The sequence below is a fragment of the Zootoca vivipara genome, chromosome 3, assembly GCF_963506605.1.
Source record: "Zootoca vivipara chromosome 3, rZooViv1.1, whole genome shotgun sequence".
In the NCBI taxonomy this organism is placed as follows: domain Eukaryota; kingdom Metazoa; phylum Chordata; class Lepidosauria; order Squamata; family Lacertidae; genus Zootoca; species Zootoca vivipara.
Genome location: NC_083278.1, coordinates 80096380 through 80122396, shown reverse-complemented (window position 1 = coordinate 80122396; position 26017 = coordinate 80096380). Strand labels below are relative to the sequence as shown.

Below are 26017 nucleotides of genomic sequence, written 5' to 3'. Positions count from 1 at the left end.
GTAATATAAACACTGACAACTGGGAAACAATGGCCTGCGAGCGCTCCAATTGGAGAACAGCCTTTACCAAAGGTGTCATAGACTGAAGAAGCTCGAACTCAGAACGCAAGGGAGAAACGTGCTAAGAGGAAGGCACGCTTGGCAAACCCTCACCATGATCAACTCCTGCGCAGAAACCTATATCCCCACTGTGGAAGAACATGTGGATCCAGAAGACAAGAACCCCTCAGTCGTGCTTCTCTCAGCCCTGGAGCAGCCCCTGAGCGGAGGCAGCGCTCTTTGTCCGAGGGGCGCCTCCGCCGAAACGAGCAGCAACTGGCCAAGCACCAGCCCTTCCTCCCGTCTCCCTCCTTCCCACCCAGCCTGGGAAAGGCAGTGGGCGGGGAACTCCGGCTTGACAGGCAGGCCGCGCCTCTCGAAGGCGCCGAGCTCGGGGCTCCCGGCAGCCCCCCAGACGGAGGGCGGGCGGCTGGCTTTGCGCTTGCTCAGCCGCCGCCCAAGTCCGGGGGGAAGCCGGCAGGTCTCTCTCTGCAAAGCGAGGCAGGGAAGGAGGCAGCGCCGGCTCCTCCATCTTCTTGTGGCGCAGGGAAGCGGCCAAACAGGCAGCAGCAGCGGTGGCGGCACGAGCTCCTGGGAGGAAGGATGCCCGCCAAGTGAGCGCCCCGCCCCGCCTTCCATCCCAGAAAGAGGCCGGTGCCGTGCAGGGCGGCCCAGATGCAAAGCAACCAGGGCGACGGCAGCGCCTCAGCGGAGGAGCATCCCCAGCCTGCTCCTCCCGCCGCCTCGACCCCGTCTCCAATGGCGCTGGCTGGGTCCGAAGAGGGCAGCGGCCGAGCCCCGGGCCCCGAAGGCGCCCTCAGCCTGAACCCTGGGCAGCAGCAGCTGCAGGAGGAGATGGAGAAGCTGCAGGAGGAGAACGAGGCCCTCAAGGTGAGCAGAAGGAGGGGGGAGGAAGGAGGAAGGCGGGTGTGGCCCAGCCGGGAGGGGAGCCCTTTATTCTGCGCTCTCTCTTCTGTCAGTCAACCCGGCTTGTAGGAGGCGAAGTGATAGAGAACAGATAACCCCCATCTTAGCAGCAGGTGCAAGAAAAGGGAGGGGGGAGCAGGTCTCCGTCCTTTGGGGGGGGGTACAAATGCGAGTCGTTTTTGTCTGCCACCAAAAAGGAAAACCATTATATTCCATTCTAGTTCTTAACAGTGCAGCTTCCTGTTCTCTTCCCTTGGTAAAATGTGGGGAACTTCCACCTCCGAAAAGTTGAGTTCCCTGGAAAAGCTGCCAGAGGAAACTAGCCCTGGCCATTTCAGACCTGATGATAGCCCACAGATGGGGAAAAGCACTATATAGGCAGCCATGTGTGCCTTGCCTCATAATCACTCCCTGTGGCATGCTTTTCACATGTCACATACGTGTTTTCCCTTCAGACACTCTCAAACATGCATGGCTGACATGCTGTGCAATGGTAAGGCCCTGGCTTTTCATCCAGCAGAGGAAGCCATCCATCCTGTTTGCTGCATGCACTTGTGCCTTCATGATATACTTTATTCTGAATGTTAAGGGAGAATGCTTAACATAACAATTACTCTTTTCAGATCACATTCCCTCTACAGTTTGTCTCATCCGTGAGGGAAGGGTCTTGCATTCCAGGCATGTCTTAAGAGTATATCTACACTTTTATACTTAGTGGTAAAATGTTCAGCGGAGTTGCAAGCCATGACTGACTAGCTATGGCTATGGTGTGTTGAGAAAGTGAAGACTCAGTACACAAAATTGTGGGGAACCTTTTTCAGTCTAAGCGTTGGATAAACTTCCAGGAGCTGCATGACACCAGAGGGTGTGGTCAGGGGCAAAATGGGTGGGACAATGGATATGACTCTTGCCTTTTTACAGGAGTCACTTATCAGAAGTTGCTCTACACCAATGTTTCCCAAACTTGGGTCTCTGGCTGTTCCCATGATCCCTAGTCACTGGTCCTGCTAGCTAGGGATGATGGGAGTTGTAGTCCAAAAACAGCTCAGGACCCAAGTTTGGGAAGCACAGCTTTACACACACACACACACACACACACACACACACACATCCAGGCAAGAAAAAGACCATTGACACATCCCATCCCAGCAAGGGAAAGCCGCTTGAAAAGGGGGTGGAGCAGGGCCAGCGAGGGCATGGCCTGATGAAAGGGGGTGAGGCCTGAGGGCCAGCTATAAAGAGGCCTGGAGGGCCATATTTGACCCTCTGTTCCCCACTCCTGCTGGGAACCAAGTTCTTCCCACACTGCATAACTCTTATCCACCCATGATTTTATCACCCATTACCTCTTGGTATACATGCCATGCAAGTGATGTTTGAAGGGCAGACATAAGATAGTGATTGATGCTTCTGGTTGTTGTTGTTGTTGTTTTAAGTGAAGATCAACTTAAGTCCCATTTTTCCTTTCATTTTATTAATGTGAACTTGCATTGCATGGTGCATTTCCGACTGTCCTTTCTGAACGGGTGCCAGAATGAGATAGATGAGCTGAGGACTGAAATGGATGAGATGAGGGACAGCTTCTTTGAAGAGGATGCCTGCCAGCTGCAAGAAATGCGCCACGAATTGGAGAGGGCCAACAAAAACTGCAGGATCCTTCAATACCGCCTTCGAAAGGCAGAGCGCAAGAGGCTCCGCTATGCACAGACCGGGGAGATTGACGGAGAACTTCTGCGAAGCTTGGAGCAAGACCTGAAGGTAAACAGGACCAGAAGCTGGCAAATAGGTGGGAAGGCAGTGAGGGGGAAGTACAGATAGACTATGAAAGCATCGTAGGCTCAAGTCGTTCAATGGAAAGCAGAGATCTGATTTGTTTTGTGGTTCTGAGAGCCAGTAATTTGATGACCTAGATCCTGACTCTCAAAACTCACTTTCTAGATAGCTCACTTTCAGATATTTACCCCTTTTCCAGTTATCTGAGAGTAAATTCCCAGGTACGTTACACTCTGTTGCTTTGACAATTGTTCCATTGAGCTCTGTGGAAAGCGTGATGAGGCTGCGCTGCTCACTTGACCTCTCTTCAGCTGAGCCTCTACTGCATATTGTGATGGAAAGAAATGTTTGCCCTTCTCAGAGCAACCAGTGAAAATCTGTACTCACCAAATAAAATTGCTACCCATGATTTATTTACTAAAGTGTTACTGGAACTTGATTAATCAACTAATTATAAGGTGTACAGTTCTGGTTGTAAAGAGGTTTTTCGGCTGAAAAAGCAAGTGAGACTCCCATGTTAAAGTCCAACTTTGACCTAGAAATTCCATGTACAAGTACTACCTAAGTCCTGTAATCATGGGATACTACCAGTGCTTAGAGTTACACTGTCTGGAAATCATCAGGAATAAGCTAGAGTGCATGTGAACTGAGCCTTTATAATATAAATAAATAATTAAAATTAAAATTTCTGTGAAACCCTTCACCCAAGGATTACAGGATGGTTTACAATAAAAAAAAAAAATGCATACCACAGTAGCCAACAAAAAGAATACCCCCCCAGAGTTTAAAAGGTCATATAAAGTATTTAATTAGCCAAAGGCCTGGGAGAAGACTTTTTGCCTGGTGTCTAAGAGTTTTGGATTTGATATCCCGCTTTATCACTACCCGAAGGAGTCTCAAAGCGGCTAACATTCTCCTTTCCCTTCCTCCACACAACAGACACCCTGTGAGGTAGTTGGGGCTGAGAGACTTCAGAGAAGTGTGACTAGCCCAAGGTCACCCACCAGCTGCATGTGGAGGAGCGGAGATGCGAACCCGGTTCCCCAGATTAGGAGTCTACCGCTCTTAACCACTACACCACACTGGTGTCTAAATATTTGTAATGAAGGCGCTCATGTTTTTAAAATCAGTGGCGACTTCTAATGGAATTGGATTGGAGACAAAACTAATCAGAATGCCATTCTGGCTCTAGAATACACTAATCAGCTATGTTTTCGTTGGCTGAAAACAGGATTATAAACATCACATGATCATAGGGTTGTATGAAACTTAAGAGTAGACCCATTGCATCAATTGACCTAAGTGAGTTATGCCTATTAATTTACATGTGTCTATGACTAACATTGTATACAACCAGTGCTTTTTTCTGGGGGGATGCAGGGGTATGTACAGTATACCCCTAAACATTTTGTGAATCTTTGTACTTTTGTCCATTTACTGTATTTCTTTTCTCCGATTTGAACTATAAAATTGTGGTTTTCTTGAGTCAAAATGAGAGTACCCCTAAACATTGTTTTAGAAAAAAACAGCACTATATACAACCCATAATTATCTTCGCCACAAAAATGTTGACTTTACATTTTAAAATTCTGTTCCATTAGGTTGCAAAAGACGTTTCAGTGAGACTTCACCATGAGTTGGAAAACGTGGAAGAAAAACGTACCACCACAGAAGATGAAAATGAAAAGTTAAGGCAGCAGCTGATAGAAGTAGAGATTGCTAAACAGGCTCTGCAGAACGAACTTGACAGGATGAAAGAGGTTAGTATTTACTTTTGGGGAAATGAGTTTTTATTCTACCCTGAATTTTATAATGGTTGAAATAGTAGTGTATGTACTTAATGGAGCAGGACGTCAGAGATTCTCAGAACGCTTGACTAAGTAAGGATCCTAAAACGCAATGAATAATTTTCTTATTAGAAATGAGAACACAAATGAGGGAAACGGTAAACATTTCCTAGAATTAAAAATGGCTGCCCCTTTCGTTCCTTTGCTCTTAGTCAGTTTTTGCCTTCTGTGAATTGTTGGTTTTCATGGATGAGTAGAAAGGTTTGAGATTTGTATTTGTTAGTTACTATGTATTTGTTTGCTGAAAAGCATTCCCTGTACCTGCCTTTGAAATGAGATACAGTGGTACCTCGACTTTCGAATGACTCAACAACCGAATTTTTCGACTTACGAATGGGGCAAATGGCCACGCGCTTAAGATTTTTTCGACATCCGAATGGAAACCTCAGCGGTTTTAGATAGGGTTTTTTCGACTTACAAATGTTTAGATGGGGTTGCTTCAGCTTACGAATTTTTTGACCTACGAAGATGCCTTCGGAACGGATTAAATTCGTAAGTCGAAGCACCACTGTACCTTTATTCTTGAATGCTATTGAGAGTGCTCTTGTGCTCTTGTTTTGTCGATGAAATTCTCATAGGTATCTGATAGGCTGAACTGGATAGACACTTGATCTGATCTAATAGGACTCTACTTACCTTAAAATAAAGCCTGTCTGTGCTACTGGATTTTTAGAAAAAGTAAAGCCAAACAAAGCTGCTAGTTCAACCGCTCACACGCCCATTGAGTTTAGAGAACACAAAACTATAGGCCATAATCCAATCTTCTTTGTAGGTGTATCCAACGACCTGCATGAGTTCTATGAGATTTGTGATAGTGAACTGAAACACCCAGTTCAAATATTACTAGCCCAAAATTATTTCTTACTGTCGTGCTTCATTATACCTACCTGTGTTATTAATTAGTGATAGGTAAATCCACATAGCCTTTCAGGTTTACTGAACTATTTACTGGTTTGTATTTGGATAATGAAGCTGCTAATGAGGTGCTCAAATGGCTATATTAAGAGTTGTTAAAATTTGGCCTACATTGTGCTGGTGTGGTCCAGTTGCATTGTGCCTCATTACAAAAGGGTCTCTAGATCATTCACTGGCACCCACACTGTGAAAGGGAGTGTTTGCATTGGCTTACATCTTTAGTTGTCAATCTAAATTGACTGCAGAAATACCTTTGGGCAAGCTCTCACTGGAATTATGTATGTTGGTGTAGAGAACATTTCATTGGTAAAAAAAATTGAATAGTCCCTGGTTTCCATACCAGGAAGAACTATTTTGTAGCTTCCTGTAATGGAATAAGGAGCCAGAGAAGAAAGAAGTTTGCTGTATCTCTGCTTGTAAGACAAACTAGGCAGAGATTACTGAAAGAAGATAGATGGTGATACCATTGATTAATATCTTGACACTCAGGTTATCGGAAGAAAATAAATGAGACTCTTTTCAATAGCTTGGTGTATTACAGGTAATTTCTGGGTGACATAACGCCTCAGTAGTTGGTATTAGTTAGGCAACAGGGTGTAGATCTGTGTGTATTATACACCAAAAAATGTAATATCTGAATGTATGCAGGGATTGGGTTACAAGTGCTAATAACTGCTCCAAATTATGAACCTCTCTTATTTCTGCTCGTACTGCTGCTAATAATGATTAGCACAATAGTTAGGTTTGTTTTTATCATGTCTATGGAATGTACAGGGAAAATTTGGTTACAGTAATTTATGCTGTTCTGTCCTGGCTACATGTATGCTTCCGAGCCAATTCAAAGTGCTGGTTTTGACCTATAAAGCTTTTTCTGGCTCAGGGCCCCAATAACATCTGGAACACCTTTCCTGCTGTAAACTGACCTGGACCCTTAGATCTTATTCTGAGACCCTTCTTTGGTTCTGCCCTTTGCAGAGTCTCAAAGGATGGTGACAAGAGAAGAAGGTCTTTTCAGTTGTGGTTCTGTATATTCAGGTGTTGCTTCCATGGAATGCTCTGTGAGGTCTGCCTGGCATCTTTCCTAACATCCTTTTGGTGCCAGTTGAGACTTTCGATGGATTGAACTGATTTTGTTTTGCTGTTTGTGTGTTGCCCAAGCAGGTGTTTGTATGCAAATACTAAATTCACCACATTTGTCAGATAGGGAACCTTGAAATATAATTTCAGTTGAAACTTGCATATCCAATAAATTCCTTGTTCTAGTTTTCAGGTGACTGACCATCATGCCTTGGAAATATTTGCTCTGCACCTGCTACCATTCAGGTTGCTCATAATAAATGGATACTTATATTAATTTAAAGCATGATTGATAGTGTCTGCCCTAGAAACCTAATTACCAGAAGCATATGACTATGCCTTTGGTTTGACTCTGCCTTTAATTGGAATAGATGCCAGCAGTTTAGATTACAATAATGTGATTTAGTACGATGGTTGTAAAAATGACAGTATACCAGGAAAGTAGGCCTTCCTGATATTGGTGGAGGGAGGTAGATTTAACACAGCTCAGTTGGTTAGAGCATGGTGCTGATAACGCCAAGGTTGCAGGTTCAATCCCCATATGAGACAGCTGCATGTTGCTGCATTGCAGAAAGTTGGACTAGATGATCCTCAAGGTCCCTTCCAGTCTACAATTCTATGATTCGATGTGGTTGACTTTCATTTGAAAGATGCAGAGTCTGAGCAGGAGGATTTTCATGAAAACTTAACACAAGTTGGTTAGTTCCCCACTCACTCTAGCACTATATTATTTAGCATAATTAAAACAACCGGAGAACATGTAGCTTGAATGTAAAAGGGGGTAAATGGATCTCAACCCTATAACAGCACAAAAGATGAGAAAAAACAGCACCTAGCATTGCACTGAACAGGAAGGTGTGTGTGTGATACATAGGCTCATGTTCCTCTTCTATCCCCCCCCCCCGGGCCTCTGTTTGTGCTCAAAATCAGCTGTGGAGTGTTGGGTCACCCTCCAAAGCAGATTTGGAGGGAAAGCAGGCGAATTTAAAGTCCATTGTGCCAGCAGTTGTATGTGTGTGCAGCATTGGATACAACCCATTGCTTCCCCCGCTCCCCAAAAAGTGTGCATGTAAGAAACAGGAAAGCAGAGCTTTTTGCCTCCCTGGTGAATATAAGGAAGAGCCCATCCAACCACTAGGAGGGAGAACCACTGGTGCTTTTTTCTACTTCCATTTGAATTCTTAGCTGGGCTACCATTTAGAATGCTAGCCTGCCATCTTCCAATTACTTGCAGTGATTATGGACAACTGGGGATCGCTGCCAGTAAAGATGAAAACTTTTGCCACTTTAAAAAAACCAGGATCACATGATTATGATGCGGACATATAGAGGCCCACCCTTAAATCCAATTCAAGTACCATGGCTAAATCGAGTTGTGGGTTGACTATTTGTTTTTCCTCTGAATTTTCATCAACTTTAATATGCTGTTGAAAGCAATATGAAGTTTGTGTATTCCATATTTATAGAGGGAGAAGAGTGGTATACAAGTCCTGTTTTGTTTCGACTGAACTGTTAATACAGTACATTGCTTGTTGAAACTGCCTTTAATTTCTGTTGAAATTTGAAGAAAGGATAAAAATGCTTTGCTTTTTGCAAACCTAAAAACATCAGGCAGGCAACCGAGGATATTAAACTTGTCATGAAATGTTTTTCACAGAACACTGGGCCTCACAAAGCTGTAGGGCATACTGGGGCAGCAGGAACACAGCATTCTTCAACTCAAAGATATAGAACTGTAGGGGATGACAGTATCCAAAGGTTGCCTTGTCTACCTCTTGCCTGCAAAGAAACCGAAAGTTTTGCATCTGGCCACAGTTATTTATGTACTGGCAGCATCTTGTTTAGTTTGTAATGCTCTCTACATGGGGCTGCCTTTGTTTTAAAAACGACATATTTTGCCAATTCCTTATCAGTCAAACTGGTTCTTGGTCTGTTTCCAAACACAGTTCAAAGTGCTACTCTTGACCTGTAAATCCCCAAACAGCTTAGGGCCAGGCTACTTGTAGGACCACTGCCTCCACTTGAAAGCACCTGGGTGTTAAGTTCAGCTTTGGAGGCCTTGCTCTGGTTTTGCCACCCTTTGAGCTGAGGTGGTTGGCGGCAGGCCTTTCCCGTTGTGGCACTTTATATTTGCAACTCCCCTTCTGGGAAGTTTGCTTGCCACTTTCTTTGTTTTCCTTTTGGTAAGTAGTGAAAAAAATTTCATACCCCCAGCCCTTAAATGTGTTTCAACCTTTAAACCAATATGGTGGTGTGGAACACCCTCCCATCAGATGTCAAAAAAATAATAATGCAACTATCTTGACGTTTAGAAGACATCTGAAGGTAGCCCTGTTTATGGAAGTTTTTAATGACTGATGTTTTAATGTATTTTTAATCATTTGTTGGAAGCCGCCCAGAGTGCGGGGTATAAAAAATAAGTTATGATGATGATGATGATGTGAGTTTGTGTGTCTGTGTGTGTGTGTGTGTGTAAGTGTAATGCTGAGGTTTTATTTCCTACTTTTCTTGTTTTGAGATTTTAAAAAATATTCTGTTAAACTGCTTTCTTTTAAACCATGCTAAGACCTCCAAAGAAATAAACATACCTTCCTATTTTGTGAGGGGAAATGAGTTCATTTATTGCATCCTTAGGTCTTCTTATAGAACCATGATAAACATGATCTGGGAGAGAACTATTTTATTGTATTGGTATATATTGTTGTGTATTAGTTGGAGATACATGACTGTTTTTCAGAAACAAATAAAAATACATACTATACCTTATCTTTCTTTTATAGCAATCCATGAAAAGAAGAGGGAGCAAAGACTTGCAAAAATCAGAAAAAAAATCACAGCAGACACCCACTGAGGTAACCTCAAATACTTCTGTCTGTCCCATGGCACAACCCAGTAAACCTTATGGCTATGAAATAAAAAATTCATTGGTGCAAGCCTTTCCTTAGTCAACATAATTGGAAAACGCTGACTATTTTTATGGCGCTCATTTAATAGCCTGTAGACCAAAATTTTAAATGCAGTTTTAATAACTATAGCAGTATATTTTAATATATTGGGTTGTGTTTACCAGAGTCATATACAGTGTTAACCCATTGAAACAAATGGAATTGTCCCTGGGTCTTCTCCAAGTATACCGGTAACTCTGTTGCACACAGCTGAATGGTGTTAAGCTCAGTTGTGTTACAGATTAATTTATTTTGTTATCTATACCTATCAATCCATTTGAAACTATATAGAAGCTAATTATAGAGAAGTTCCTACCATCTGTACTCCTGAAATTTAAAGTCTGGGCTACTCTTGAATGGCTACTACAATGATACTTGGAAAAATAAGGGAAACAGCAATATTTTACTTGAAAAGATGGCACAAACCATGTTATATTGCTATATTGGTGTCCTTTATCTCTTGGTCAGAGAGATTTTCACCTTTCAGAATCTTAACAATTCTTATGACTAAACTCAGGGCCACTTCACACATCACTTGTTTTTAGGTGAACCCTTATACGTACAGTACTTAAAACATAACCTGTGAATGCAATAAACACAAGTGTGTCTGTCATACAGGTGTACTGTTAGGGGAGTTAAGATAGGTTGCAGCATCCTGTTGATAGTATATTGACAAATGGTTGGCAGATTATTTCTGTGTAATGTGTGAAATAGCCCTTGGTAGAGAGTAAAACCTACTACTGAGTAGAGGTTTTGAGGTGTAATGGTTCAAAACATGGAGTAATGATTTTCAAAATAGGTTTAGTGGCACATTTTGCTTTTGTTTGATATTTGAAATGTATATAAAATGGAATCATACCTTCATGGAGTTCACTGGGGCTATTATTCTATGATCTGGAATTTTCATTTGCTGAATTGCCAAATGGTGACCTCATTTGTCTAGTAACTGTTGGATCTTCTTTCCTTTTTCTAAGGAGGACAATGAAGATCTGAAATGCCAGTTGCAGTTCATCAAAGAAGAAGCTACCCTGATGAGGAAAAAGTTGGCCAAAATAGACAAGGAAAAGGACAGATTTGAACATGAACTACAAAAATATCGGTCATTTTATGGTGATCTAGACAGTCCCTTACCAAAAGGGGAGGCTGGAGGCCCACCTACCACAAGAGAATCAGAACTCAAGCTTCGTCTGAGGTTAGTAGAGGAGGAAGCCAATATTCTGGGAAGGAAAATAGTGGAGCTGGAAGTAGAAAACAGAGGGCTGAAAGCAGAGCTTGATGACTTGAGAGGAGATGATTTCTCAGGGGCAGCCAACCCGCTCATGGGGGAGCAGAATGAATCACTCTCTGAGTTACGGCAGCACCTGCAGCTAGTTGAAGATGAAACGGAGCTGCTGAGAAGAAACTTGGCTGATGTAGAAGAACAAAACAAGCGCATCACAGCAGAGCTGAACAAATACAAATACAAGACTGGGGCTCACGACAGTTCAAGGCATCACGACAGCGCCAAGACAGAAGCGCTCCAGGAAGAGCTCAAAGCTGCCCGCATGCAGATCAATGAACTGAGTGGTAAGGTCATGCAACTTCAGTATGAGAACCGAGTCTTGATGTCCAACATGCAGCGCTATGACCTGGCCTCTCATCTAGGGATCCGGGGCAGCCCCAGGGACAGTGATGCTGAAAGCGATGCGGGGAAGAAAGAAAGTGATGATGATTCTCGTCCTCCACACCGCAAGAGGGAAGGTCCCATCGGTGGGGAGAGTGACTCAGAGGAGGTCCGCAACATCCGTTGCTTGACCCCCACTAGATCCTTCTACCCAGCACCAGCAGGGTGGCAGAAAAGCTTCACAGACCGGCAGCAAATGAAGGACATCCGCTGTGAAGCGGAACGCCTGGGCAAAACGATTGACCGCCTGATTTCGGACACAAGCACCATAATAACAGAGGCAAGAATTTATGTGGCGAATGGGGACCTGTTTGGACTTATGGATGATGAAGATGATGGCAGTAGGATACGGGAGCACGAACTTCTTTACCGAATAAATGCCCAGATGAAGGCATTTAGAAAAGAGCTCCAGGTCTTTATTGACACACTAGAAGTTCCAAAGTCTTCAGATGATCGAAGTACAGATGAACCTTTGTCAGTGAGTCAGGTAGACTTTTACTTCATAAGATGCCTAGGTAAAAACTTTCAGCACAAGGTGTTGTATTTTCCTTACATTCTTATATATCACGAAAGGCACATTGTTTAAATTTGCTGTGGCTTTCTTCGTTTGAAGTTTGTAGCGTAGCCCTAATTATTGGATTACTAGCACCACACAGGGCTGGTATGGGTTGGCATGACTTGCCAACTGCCCACACCTCTTCAGAAAGTCCATTGCCAAGAGCCCCCTGTTCCCATCTTCTGCTTCTCCCTCTGCTTGCCCCTTCCTTTGGACTCACCGGGGACAAATGAAGGCAGCATGAAGGAGAAATACCAGACACTTCCTTCCTGTCACCCAGCCATCTCTCTTTCTCTCTCTCTCTTGGAAGTGAACATGCAGAGGTGGTAAGGAGGTAATACAGTGAACAGTAAAGAGGAAGTGGTCCCATAATAAAAGTGTCAGCCAAAGGTTCTGCTGCAGTTTATTCTGGCGGAGTGGATCATATTTTGAAATATGCCACTTGTTAAAATCATGGCCAGCTCAGGCTTTAGGGAGCCCCCAGGTGCACATTAAAATTGAGAAAGTAACATGGCAGAAATGATCAGATGCCTGGCTTAGGGGCAGAATGTTTGAATAATTATCATTTGAGATGCAAAGAAGTTACCGGGTTATATAGAATTATGTGCCATGAAGATGTATGGAAGATGGATACTGAATTTTAACCAGTACTTTCTAGGGTTCTGATGTTGTTCTTCCCCATCTTACAAAATCCACTTATCTCTTCCTATCCATAGCTGAAAGGACTTCCTGTTACAAATTGTACAGATACATTGAGATACATTTTGTTCCTCTCTTACAATGCTGAAACTTGGGTTGATCCACTGGAATTGGTTAGCAGGCATTTCACAACAGTCATTTTACACAGCTAGCTTCAAGGTGACCTTGTACATATTTGTTTTGGGTTTTTTTGTTTTTTTTTGGTCAGGCCATTTCTGTAGCGCTTAATACAGTATATAAAAATATCTCTAAGCGCTGTACAGAAACCAAAAACAACAGCAAGAGGCAATTTAACAACAATACAATTTAATACAATTCAACAGCAACAGTGTTGCATATACAACTGTTACATTAATGCAAGTTACTAATAAATATAGACTGATACCCTTCTCCTCCTGACACACCTACTCTCTCAGCTCCAAGACTGCACACATCCACCCTTGCTCTGCTTCAGGGCCAAACAAACTCACAGTTCTCCCACAAAATCTCACAATAAAGAGGGTTCCTGGAATCTGCTGGCATCACCCTAGTTTCTCACTCTAGTCATGTTTTGGAGGACCAGCACCAAGGTGGAAAGAGCTTCCTTAGACTGCTTGCCTCATTGTCCCATGCAGTACTCAGCTGTACTGCACACACCCAGTTCACAAGACTAAGACTCAAGTGTGGTTCTTTCTTTTTTTTCACTTGAAATGCTAAGTTTGCTGCTTCATTAACATAGCATTATCTTGTCTTTGTATTTACCTTCCCAGATGTTCCAGCCTATCATTTTACTTATTCTCATCCTTGTATTATTTTCATCCCTTTCTTATGCAACAATATTTAAACTTGTCTTCCTTTTCACATTGTTCTTTGTGCTGTAGTAAACAGACCTATTTCATCATTTTGCCATTCATTGTAGTATTCTTTTCAGTTTGTTTTGTTTTGTTCATCCTTCCAAGATAAGAAGTGCAAGAGCTGTAGTTTCTGTAGTAATTGCTGCTGTAAAAACACTGAAGACTACTCACTGGAAAAAAGGGATGCCAGCCCTCACAAGTCAAATAATATAGAACACAAAAGAAGCAAAAAAACCCACAACTGAACCAGAATTGTGCTCAACCAAAAAGCTAGGTAAGCATGTTAAAAACAGGTCTTTATTCTTTTTATAATAATCTTTCTTTTTTAGTAAGGTTGGAATAAAAATGAGGCTGAAACGTATGCAAAAGTTGGCTTTACAGTACTTGAAACATACTTTAGAATGCTGGAAATGTTGCATGTCCCCCATCCCAAATTGCATTCACAAGCTAACTAAAGTTTCCTGCAGTTTGTGCTATGTAAATATACACATTTGTATAGGTGAGAGATAGCAGAGTTGTTCAAAACAAGGACTTTGAGTTTATAATAATTCTACATGGAGTTTGCCTGACTTCTGCTCCTGACAGTTTATAAAGACACAGAACTTCTACTGATATCCTTTGGGAGCAAGGCTCTCGAGTCCACAAACAGCCTTCTGGCACATGAGTGGCAGTTAAGAAACAACAGCAGTGAATGCCTTCTAGCCAAAAGCTTGTCATATAAATTATTAGCACAAGATTGAATTGTGGGTGGGTTGGTGGTTTTTTTTGCAACTTTTCCCTTGAGGAAAAGTTGCTTTGAGAGTCACTGTGTCAAATGCAAACGAATGTAAAAGTTAATGATAAAACTGCAGTAGCGATAAGGTGTTAATTCCGTGTATTCCCCTCCTTGAAACAGATTCCATTAAATATACAAAAAGGGGTTCTTCACTTGCAAACACGAAATGTCAGACCATATTGTGACCATCGGCTACAACTCTATCATTACAGATCTTCATGGGTGCTTTGTACTTGGCAGAGCCAAGACAAAAGGTTTGAAAGCATCTGCTACAATTCCATCTTTGAAACTTAAGGACCAGGTTAGATGTGAAGGGCTCTTGTTTGTTTGCTCCATTCACTTACAAAGTGATGGGGTGACGGGAAGAGTCAGTGAGTGTAGCTTTAACTTTCAATAGGTTGTGTGACTGAGGAGAGTTGAGCCCTTTCTCTTCACCTGCCATGCCTCCCCACGTCCCATTTCTTCTGGTACCTTTCTCACTGCCCAGTTCTCCTGTGCAAAACTTGCTGTATAGGTTAAGTCTCCACCGTTTGAACATGACAGACACATGAAAAACAGCCTGCCCCTGTTGCCTCTAGCATGGCCTTAGGTAGGTCTGCCCTTGGCCAGTACATGACATGGAGGCCTTTTAGGGTAGCTGTGAGGATCCTTCATCCCTCTAGATGTTGATGAAATGCAACTCCCATCAGCCAAAGCAAGCATGGTTCAGCAATATCTGGAGGGCCAGAGGCAATGTTTGAAATGTCCCAGACTCATTTTGCACCTAGCTATCGGCCACTTGCGAGCAAGTGAAGATGCCCGGGTGCCAGGATGGCACCTGACCTCTCCATCATCTGGAATCCTAGGAATTCCAGGAATCATTGGATCTTGCCTGTATTCACCTACTAGCAACACATTTTTTAAAAAATTCTATCTGTGATATTTTATCTGCACAGTCAGCACAAATTTCAAGAACCCAAAAGTCATATTGAAAAATATGGTACTTTCTTTTAAAAAAATGTATTGAGGATTTTCTTGGTTTACAAAGGTAATGCAGTGTCTCATATTTTTTTCCATTGTTACACATCAATCTTGCTTGTTGAGACATTAGGAAGAAGGGGGGGAAGTGGTGGGCGGGGTGGGGGAATGGGCTATGTATCTATGTTTCTGTTTTCCTTGATATATGCAGGGGTTCAGTGTCAGCGTTGTTTGTGCAGGTTCTCTGTTTTTCGCTTGTGCTCCTTTGTTGGTGAGAGAGGTCAGGGGTTGGTGTAGGGTGTGATTGTTCATTTGTGGATGGCTGTGGTGGTCTTTGGTTTCTTGTGTGAGTGGGGTGGGTGGGTGTTTTGATTAGTTTAACCATATTGATTTGTATGCTGACGGTGGGTTTTTGTCATTGTCTTGTTGGGCTGTGTAAGTGATGAAGGGGAACCATATTGGGGTGAAGGTGTCTTCTTCTGTTTGTCCCCGTGTCATTTTCAGCTTACTGGTTAGTTTTTCTAGTAGGGCTGTTTCCCATACTACTTGATACCATTGGTCCATGTTTGCTCCTGACAGGTCTTTCCAGTGTCTGGTTATGATGTTTCTGGTTGCTAACAGTAGGTGGGTTATGAGTTCTTTGTAAAAATACAGTGGTACCTCTACTTACGAATTTAATGCGTTCCGAACGCACATTCGTAAGTCGAAAAAAATTGTAAGTAAAATCCCATAGGAATGCATTGGGAGAAAAAATTCGTAAGTCGAAGCAACCCTATCTAAAAATTCATAAGTAGAAAAAATCCTATCTAAACCGCATCCAAGATGGCGGATGGAGCTCCATTCGTAAGTAGAAACATTCGTAAGTAGAGTTATTCGTAAGTAGAGGTACCACTGTATGGTACTTTTGAGCCGCCTGGCCCCAAAATGGCAACCAGACATTCTGTTTTGGTGACTGTAACCCTGGTTTAAGGAGCCATTTGGTGCCTAGCTTATGTATAGCTCTAACACATTTGAGGAATGAATGGACATAAGGCTTGTATACCTAGCACACCCTGCCAGAACACCCTGCCTGCTCAGGCACTCTTTTCTCTAGAAAATGTCCAGCCTTGCAGAGCACACAGATCAGGGGATCATAGTGATCAAATGCATGCACAAGAGACAATGTGAAGCATTTTTGAATGTTCAAAAAGTATTTCCAGCTTTAGTTTTCCCCTTTTCAAGGAAACATGGCAATTTGGGAGCACTGTAGTTGTTGTTTTTTACTGCAGGCACAACATCATTTCCAGTTTCTGAAAAGCAATTAAAAAAAAAACAACCCAAGAGCAGGCTGCTCTGCTTACTCTCCTTTACCTCTGTTAGGCTGGGCTGCTGCTCAACCCCCAGCACAATAAGCTTGACAAGTTTAAAGATTAAAAACACCAGCGGAATGGCTTGTGGATCATGATGGTGCTACTGCAAATAAGTAGGAGGTTCTCTCTTTAAAGACTGCAATATTGCCTTGCTCTGAATAAATTTGTGCCCAGAACTCCTGATTACAGTCGTAATAAGACATGGCTCTGGCGACATGTGTCATCAACCCTTTGGAATCAGAATGGGGAAAAGTGTCACTGACAAGCAGAAAAAACACAGCCGTTGGATAACAAGACATTCATAGAAACAGTGCCTAAGTCTGTCATGATGATAAAGAGAAAGAAAGCTAGATAGATGAACTGCAGATGACCTTCAGAAGTTGTTTACAGCATGTCTACAGCCTTAGGAATATCACACTCCAGTTCCTTTGCTTGGCTTGTGCTGGATTAATTTCAGGCTGCTGCTATGGCAAGGGAAAACAAAAGCCACCCCTGAATTCTATATGCTGGTGCAAAATCCTTACCAGCAAAATGATTATGTGAACGTTCTAAATGATCATTTAGTGAAAATGGTATCCATCCATTTCCAATAGGGCACATTAGAAAAGCTACTGTTATCATTACTATTACTGTTCATTAGATTTATATCCCACCCCTTCTTCCCAAAGGAGCTCAGGGTGGCACACACACAAGCGATAATGCACTTAAACCAGCTATTTTAAAAACTGAGTACAGGTGCAGACTGGAAAAGACCTCTGCTTAAAATGCTTGTTGAAAAAGGAAGCTCTTCAGTAAAGACAACAGAGATGGCACCTTTCTACTGTTCAAGAGGAGGGAATTCCAGTGCTTAAAGGCCCAATTCCTGTACAGTGGTACCTTGGTTTAAGTACACAATTGGTTCCGGAAGTCTGTACTTAACCTGAAGCGTACTTAACCTGAAGCAAACTTTCCCATTGAAAGTAATGGAAAGTGGATTAATCCGTTCCAGACGGGTCTGCGGAGTACTTAAACTGAAAGTACTCAAACCGAAGCATAGGTGCCAAGTTCCGGATTGAAAAATCCGAGATCAGCAGCGCCGCGGCTCCGGAAGTCGCTTCTACGCACTTCCGGACATGCGTAGAAGCGACTTCTGGTGCTGCGGACATTTTGGAAATGGTCACAGTGGCATCGGAAGTCACTTCTATGCATGTCCAGAAGTGTGTAGAAACGACTTCCGGTGTCGGCGCGGCACCAGAAGAACATGGCCGCCCGCAAGAGCTCGGGAATACGGGGTATTTTGCTATTCGGGACACCTGCGGGAAACAGTAAGAAAATGTGGGGGTTTCCTGGGGGAAACAGGGTACTTGGCAGCTATGAACCAAAGCGTACTTAAACTGAGGTATGACTGTATTGATGGTATCTGTGGGAGGCCCACAACTGCAGAATGCAGTGATCAGTTGAGACTAGCTTTTAGGTATTTCGAGGTGCCCACCAAATAGTACAAACAAATGCAGCCCTGCATTAAAATGTTGCACTGTTGAAGGCTTCTATTCAGAATTCCAGACTACTCCCCTTCCCACTCCCTCTTGGGTTTTCCACCTGCTTCCTTCCTACGTATCTTTTTTTACTTCAGTAAGTCTTTGGGTTCCCCCAACCTTGATTATACCTTCGTTTTGTATGTAGGTGGTGCTGTTGTGACTGGCTAGGGACTAGCACTCAAAGATTTAAAATTCCTATTGTTACATGCAAGCATAACTACATGCAGCTACACCAAAATGTTGTAGTTTATCTCTAAAGTGCATGTGTTATCATGCATTATTTGAGCCTGTGTCTATGGGATTTAGAAGAGTTGGAGCCTTAACAGGATCTGGAGGACAGCAAGTTCCCTGGCTGCGCAATAGATGGCCTTATTTTTGGTTTTTAAAAAGCCAAAGCTAGTTTTGTTTTTGTTTTGTTTCTATGTATGATCGATTGTTGTTAAGATAGATAAATGTAGGAAGGTTGACTGCACTGAATATCATACATACATGGGCCAGTAAAAGAATGCTTCCTTAGAAAAAGACCACTACATTTTATAAAAGAAGTCTTAACGTTTGGCAAGGTTTTAAAATGAGCTCTTTAAAATGAAATTATTTGTATGTGAACTATGAAAATATGTAATGTGATACAGATGGCAGAGACTTCAAAACTCTTCCATGTGCTGACGTTACATGAAAACCAGTTACTAGAATGATGTAAGATTGTTTTCGGTTGCAAAGTTGATCCAAGGGTTCTCCTGGTTGATAAGCTGATCTCTCCTTTCTTTGAAGGATATATTTGTAACTGGAGCCTTTTTCCCTCCTACCGCATTCACTGCTATGTTACATCTGGACTAAAATACTGCTGATTCTTCCTCTTTGAAAGGTTGGTGTACAGTTTGTTTTTCGTTCTAAATTTTATTCTTATTTGATGATAAGAATAATTTCAAATCGAGATAGGTTTAAGCGGGGTTTTTTTTGCACATCTGTCTAGTTTCAATCCTGATTTGAATGTAGGTCAGTAATCATGAATTTATTTATTTTTTTAAGAATATGCTAAGTGAGGTTTTGCTACATGACTTGACTCCACATTTTGAATGTTACTTTTTAAATTTTCTTAATGTGAGTGAGTCTTCAATGTGTACACACCATAGCACAGAAGCTTGGGATCCAAACTAACCAATGTTATTGTGAGTACCCAAAAGTCTGGCACAGCCAAATGAGTAGGTCGCTCATAAAGAAGGCTGTACATATATGACAACTGCCTTTAACATCCACTGTTTTTGCATTTGTCAGGCTAGAACACTTCTGTGGCTGACGTCTCTGTCCATTATTTTTATGTTTTTCGTACTCCATTTATTTAAAACAATAAATGGGATATAAACAAAGTGGGATATAAGGAGAGTTTAATGCTAGGCAGCATTTTTTTGTTTTGTTTAAGGAGAACATACTTATTTCAGAGAAGGGCGGGGAAAGCACAGCTGATGCTTGGGTGTGGCTCTTATCTTTGTACAGTAAGGTAAAGGTAAAGGGACCCCTGACCATTAGGTCCAGTCGTGACCGACTCTGGGGTTGCGCGCTCATCTCGCATTATTGGCCGAGGGAGCCGGCGTATAGCTTCCAGGTCATGTGGCCAGCATGACAAAGCTGCTTCTGGCAAACCAGAGCAGCACATGGAAACGCCGTTTACCTTCCCGCTGTAGCGGTTCCTATTTATCTACTTGCATTTTGACGTGCTTTCGAACTGCTAGGTTGGCAGGAGCTGGGACCAAGCAACGGGAGCTCACCCCGTCACAGGGATTCGAACCGCCGACCTTCTGGTCAGCAAGCCCTAGGCTCAGTGGTTTAACCACAGCACCACCTGGGTCCCCTATCTTTGTACAGTACTTTTCATCAAATAGATAAATAAATGAACTTAAAAGAGGATAGATCTCCACTTCAAATTCTACATTGACCATAACGCTTGCAGGGCTGATTTATGTAGTGCGAAGTAATGCAGATGAAAACACTGCTTATCACTTAAAATGCTTTTCTCATTTGTGCAGAAAGTATGTGTAACGAACACACAAGCAGCTTCGATCGCATTTGAAACTGGAGAAGGAAATAATGGGAAGGATTTGACTGGCACCAGCAGGTGTTTGAAGGAGATTGATGCTCTTGCTGAGGTTGATTAAATAGGCAAAAAGGAAGGGGGGGAGAGCAGCAAGGAAGGAAATACATCCCTTCAAAAGGCATTTCTCCCTCCCTGTTTGTTCAACAAGCTCTCTCTGCACAGGTTTCTGGAGCTTTAGCAAAAGACACAAGGCACAAAAGCAGTGGTAAGTTCCAAGAACGTCCAGATGGAAATGAATTTATTAATCCATTTTCTGCAAAGCAGTGTCCTGATTCAGTGCCACTAGTGAAGAATGGAAATGTGTCCGTGGTTCTGCAGTGGTCATCTACAAAAGGAATCCATCCTTTGAATGAAAGCTGTCAGCAGGATTTTGTCACAGCTTGTAGTCTTGCGATGCTGGCAAATTTGGGAAGTGTTCTAAAAATGGCTCTTCCCCTCGCTCTGTCCAGAAGAGTGGTTCTGATGTTTGGGAAGACCACGAACCCAGATTACATGACAAACCAAGATTTGTGGGTTGTTGCTCCCAATGCAGCACGGCCAAGAGCATGGGAGAATGGAGACTTTTGAGCATAGAACTCTTTTGCATAGAACCATCAGTTAATATGTGCACCCATAGCCAATGTGTGATATGGAACTGGAAAGATGTAAATAAAATACTGGAAGCAAAAATGGATGATTAGTTTTGTAAAGACCTAAAATGGGCTGAAATAGAACCAAAATGCTTATTGCACCACCTGGAGAACCAAATGCCCACCACGTGTAGCGGGACTGTATGACTAGCAGAGCAGCAAATGAAGAGTCTTCAAGGAAGAAGTACCTGTGCAAACCCTGCAAAGCTTTCAAAGCAACAGAGCAACAAAAGTAACTAAATTGATTTCTGGGTGGCTGAGCTTGACTGGTTACCCACGATCAGCTGACTCAAGATTCCGCTATGCTGTGCTGGAAAAAGCTTCAAAAGAACTATGGGAGGGAAATTGACTTTATCCTGCAATTCAAAGTTCCATGAGGAGCAGTGAGTACAGTCCGGTTCTGAATTTGCCAGAATGGTAGGAATGAGAAACTAGGACAGGCAGGTTGAGGAAAGCAGGACCAGCAGAAGAACTCAACCAGGTACATTGGACTTTACTCCAAGTATAGCAAAGAGAAGCAGAATTTTGCATGAGGTATAATCTACTTTTAAAAAATGTATTCCATTTTTATTCTGCCCTTCCATTTTACCTATTCTGCCATAGTAGAAATTTTAAGAAGAGTTCTAAAGGATGATTTAAATATTTTGATTCCCATATGGAAGCTGTCAAAAATGCTTCCTGGTTGCAGGGATTGTTTTCCTGAGATGAAGCTCCACAAACAGGGGCCTTCACTGAAAAGATCTATTCTCATGTGGTCACCTGCCACGCCTTTCTTGGGTGAAACACCTATACCACTGCGAAGGAATGTGCTGCTGGTATATTTGCTTTCAGTGTTCCATTGGATGCATCCTAATTCTATAAAAGTACAAAGACCTTGATGCAAGCATATGATCAATGATGAGAAGTATTTCATTCTCAGCTAACTGCTTGTCTTTGGCTTAATTATTTTTCCATTTCCTAGAGAGCAGGGCAATTTTCTGATATTCATTTTCATAATAGTAATAACTTTTAATTTTAATTCTAGAACTTAGCCTTTTTACTCTAAGAGGATAACATGACATTAGTAAAGGAGAGAAATAATCTCATTATGCTATTGTAAATCCTTTGCCATAATCTTCCTTTTGAACAATGTCATCAGGCTGCTGTGAACGCAATCCAGATAAAATTACACTCTTTTTATCCTGGGAAAGAAAGAGAGAAGAAAAAGGATTAAAAATAGAAGCAACACCAGGTTATCAAACTGGGTTGGAGAAGGAAATATTATTTAATGAGGAAGAGATCATTGTTTCATTATATTTTTCTCTTTCCACCATGGGAGAAGGCAACAGAAGTACCCTTCCTGTGTGGAAACTAGCCAGCTTCTCTAGTGACAATAACTGGGCATATTTGGTTGTGCTCTGATTGTCTTGCTGGGTTGCCCAAGGATGGGGCTCCTGACCTGAAAGTGGCCTTCTCTAGTGGTAGAAATCACCAGCTCTATTATAACATGGTTTATGGGCAGGGATTATGGGAGTTCTTGTGCAACAACATATGGAGGGGCAGATTTCTCACCCACTTTAAAGTCTTTCTGCCTCAGGCATCATGTGTCTTCCTTAGTTTCTTGACACATACAAGACTTCCGCCATTTCAGCTTTCTATTACATGGTTGTTGAGATTTCTTCTGACTTCTTTACCCAAGAAGCTGCCTTTTGTTTTGTAGGTATCTTTGCCAGCTAAACAGTCATATGGGAAAAGCTTCTCTCAGCCAACTCGACAAGCGACTAGATGGGACCTGCAGGTCAGCATCACATGCAGTGTGAAGGATAGCCTGGAATTGACACACTCTGGGTTTTTTATTGAGAGATCCCAGTGGATGCAAACTCAAGAGTTGATTCAGTGGTGTGAAATCTCCATACCTCACCTGGACTCTCATTTTCATGTTCCTAACTGTGGCAAGTTCTATTGCAATCATATGTTGGTCAATGATGACCCCACCTTTTTGACTTTGCTGGAGAAACATATTTGATTCGTAGATCATCCTTACAGTCTTCAGTGTTTTTAACAATAAGATAAGAATGCCCTTCCCCACACGTGTATATATCCTTTCGTAGCTCACAGCCGTTTTGGTTTTCAGTTACACGTACTGATATTCATTGCCTCCATCATTGTGTTTTCTAATTTAAATAATGTACAGCTCTGTATATTCTGTCTTTTTCTGCAAACAGTGGGAAGAAATGCTTTATGCATGATCATGTGTTTGTAAGTGGCATGTGTTGGAATAGGAAGTATACCAGTAAGTATTTAGAAGAGACAAACTCAGTAGTAGTACTGACACTGAAATTATAGGCCTACACACACACACACACACACACACACACACACACACACACACACACACGCACACGCACACACACACACACACACACCCCTTTGTGGTTTATTTTGAAGGTTAGAAAATACATAGCTCTGGTGATAATTATATTTTGTATATATTTTACAGGTTTCACAGGTCTAATCTAGTATTTGATATACAGAAACTGACAATAGGCTTTTTGTTTTTGTTTCTGTAAATGGATAGCAGTGACAAGGCATTTGCACAATATTTACCAGAGGCAGAATAGCTCATTGGATTGATTCCTCAGTCATGGTTGATGCTCCTTTTTTTCTTGCTTCACTTCTCTAAACATTGCAGTGCTAGGTCAAAATCAGCTGGGCTTATTTTTCTGAATTAAATGAACTGCTACTCATAACTGATTTAGCCTACATACCTAAAAATGGTCAACTTTCATAAAGCATTTACACCTGCCACTCACTAGTTACAGGTAGGTAGCCGTGTTGGTCTGACGTAGTCGAAACAAAATAAAAAAAATTCCTTCCAGCAGCACCTTAGAGACCAGCTAATTCGTTGTTGCATTGCTCGGAGACTAAATTCCAGTGCATTTATATTTGCAGTGTGCAGTGTGTGTTGCACAGAGGGGAAAGGACAAGACGGATGGCTGCACAGTATCTTTGTGGAGAACTCACCCTTACAAGAAATTCAGGGCTTGTGCTACAACTTGCTCCAAGTTTTGGGATGCCCATTTCCCTGTCAGCCGCAGAACGTTATAAGGAGCTGAGGTGGGAAAACACTCAACTGTTACAGAGTCCAGACAGGAAGTTAGATTAACTCCGTAATGTGGCAGGGGAAGGACAAATTTTCCCTTTAAAATTCTGTTTATGAAGATACAGCCAAGCCATTTAGGCAATTGCTGTCAGGGTTTGCTGAACGTCCTGGCTGGGTGGATTTTGTACAGCTGCTCCCCCTCCCCATTACATTGGTCCAGACTGCAGTCAGGTCTGGCAAGGCAACGTTTGTTTGGAACAAAAGTAGAAGCTGTTGAAGTACAGTGGTCTACTTCTCTTCTGCTTTTCTTAATCTCCAGCTGGGCTTCAGATGTCCAAGGCAATTGCACACATTCTGCTCCCATGGGTGATACAAGCAGCTCTCCACTGTGAGGTTTGCTTGCATTTTGGCATAAAGTACATGCTGAATCCAGATAACTTTGCTGGCTTGCCAGAATATTTAGAGTGATGGCATTAGAAGTATCTATTTGTCATAACCCGTCTCTGTGTTTTTGGCTATTAGTGTGCTGTGTATATGGCCTGGCTTCCCAGCAGTCTTAAGGTATCTCAGCAGGGTCTATATTTCATTATTTAAGTATCATAAAAATGCAAAACTACATAGGAGGAGCAAACAGCGATCCACTCAGCTTATTAGGAACAAAGAGGCAGTTCTGCTACATCAGCCTGGTCTCTTACATTTCCCTTCCCAACTCCAACTCAGTACAGGTAGCATGTTCACAGACATTTCAGGCAAGCTTTCAGCATCCACCAATAGCTCAGTCGGTTAGAGCATGGTGCTAACACCAAGGTTGCAGGTTTGATCCTCGTATGGGTCAGCTGCATATTTTTGCATTGTCGGGGGTTGGACTAGATGATCCTCAGGGTACCTTCCAATTCTATGTTTCTACGATACCATTTTGCTTAACGGGCATATTCTTAAGGTTGTAAAGAGAGGGACTTCTGTTGTCTTGTAAGGTGACTGTAGTACACTTGGGGAAATTATTGTGCTAATCCAGATAGTGATTCTATTACCGTCATTGTGTAGTAAAAGAACCAGAGGATAGACTAGTTTATATATTGCACTAAAGTTTTGTTTTGTTTTTAAATCAAAATTCTGTGCTACGTAATTCATGCCAACAAAAGCGTTTTCTCCCTCCCCCCCCCCAAAAAAATCTTTCTAATCTACATAACCAGATATTTGAATTCTATAAATACCGTAGGTAGGTAGGTGGTCGGTTGTTTGATTTTTGGATATAAACACTCAGCCTGATAAAACAACTCCCATTGCAAATAGTACCCAGTGGCTGCAAGGGTGCAATGTGGTATCTATCTACATCTCTTTTAAATGGATAATGGTGTGAAACGTGTTTAGCATTGTATAAAGAAAGTTTGTGACTAAACTTTGTGTAGCGTGTGGGTTCTGGTGTGCTGTGCTCTCCTCCTGGAACTTCCAAGGAAACAAAACAGACTTATTAAGACCCCCCCCCCCAAAAAAAATTGAGAAACTGTACCAACACTGGTGATGGGTTTACCATATTGGCATAGCTTATTTCCTCCAGCCTCTTGTGTTGGTTTTCTGGCTTCCACTGATCTCTGGACTAGATCTGCTGGTAGTGGTAGCAGAGAAGGATCAAAGGAAGAGCTAGGCAGGAGAGGAAGTGGTGGAGTCCAGAGATGTTTACAGGGGGTCTGACAAGTTGCAGCTGAGCTAAATCTTGCTGCTGCAGTTTCTGTAACCCTGTAGGTTTGTGTCAGTGGGAAACTAGCAAACATTAGGTACTAAATGTCCATTTCCTGCTTGATAAGACCTTGTTGAGCGCTTCCCTATCTCTAGAAAAAATTCTGAAGTATACTAACAAACTGCAGTCCTATGATCCCTTACTTGGGAGTACGCTCTGGCAAGCAAAGCAGGATTTACTTTCAAGTTAGGATTGGTCTGACATGTTGAAATCCTGAGCACAGTTACTCGGGAATTAATCCTATTAATCACATTTGGTCTGTTGGGAGTAAACATGCCAGGGATTTGGCTGCACCTGACCCCCCCCCCCAAATAGACTTTCTAAAGTATTATTTTTGTTTTAGACCATCATGATAGAATTCCTTTTCCATTCTGTGTCTTGGTAAAAATCTCAATTCAGATATATGTTTTTTTATTCAGCTTCACAAACATATATTGAGGCATTCCTTTGCTGCCCTGCTTTTGAGATGTGTCTTTGTGTTTGGCATTGCCATTGGAATAAACCAAACGTGTTTTATGAACCTTGCATGAGAATGAAGTAAGACTGCCTAAACTGCAACAGAACCAGCTATCTTCTTGGGCACAGAGGACTCCGTCATCAAGTG

At 42.3% G+C, this 26017-nt stretch overlaps 1 protein-coding gene across 5 annotated transcripts; it reads left to right on the top strand.

Moving 5' to 3' along the window:
• The first annotated feature begins 319 nt into the window (after positions 1 to 319).
• LOC118081815 (protein SOGA3-like) lies at positions 320 to 26017 on the top strand. 5 transcript variants are annotated; one of them, XR_009557379.1, is made up of 9 exons: positions 320 to 930; positions 2500 to 2724; positions 4341 to 4499; positions 9359 to 9430; positions 10498 to 11664; positions 13380 to 13548; positions 18644 to 18737; positions 19897 to 20169; positions 22293 to 26017. XR_009557379.1 is itself a non-coding variant. In XM_060272898.1 (6 exons), the coding sequence occupies exons 1-6, from the start codon at positions 715 to 717 to the stop codon at positions 13485 to 13487; spliced, it is 1947 nt and encodes a 648-aa protein (XP_060128881.1). In that variant the 5' UTR covers positions 320 to 714; the 3' UTR covers positions 13488 to 13997. The 5 variants fall into 5 exon arrangements, 2 of the variants coding, with proteins under 2 accessions (XP_060128881.1, XP_060128882.1); XR_009557378.1 differs by having other exon boundaries at positions 19897 to 21127; XR_009557377.1 differs by lacking the exon at positions 22293 to 26017 and having other exon boundaries at positions 19897 to 21262.

Coding starts and splice junctions, on each gene's coding strand:
- LOC118081815 (XM_060272898.1), top strand. CDS start 715: ATGCAAAGCAACCAGGGCGACGGCAGCGCCTCAGCGGAGGAGCATCCC. Junction 2,725..4,340: donor GCTTGGAGCAAGACCTGAAG/GTAAACAGGACC, acceptor CTGTTCCATTAG/GTTGCAAAAGACGTTTCAGT. Junction 11,665..13,379: donor GTACAGATGAACCTTTGTCA/GTGAGTCAGGTA, acceptor CATCCTTCCAAG/ATAAGAAGTGCAAGAGCTGT.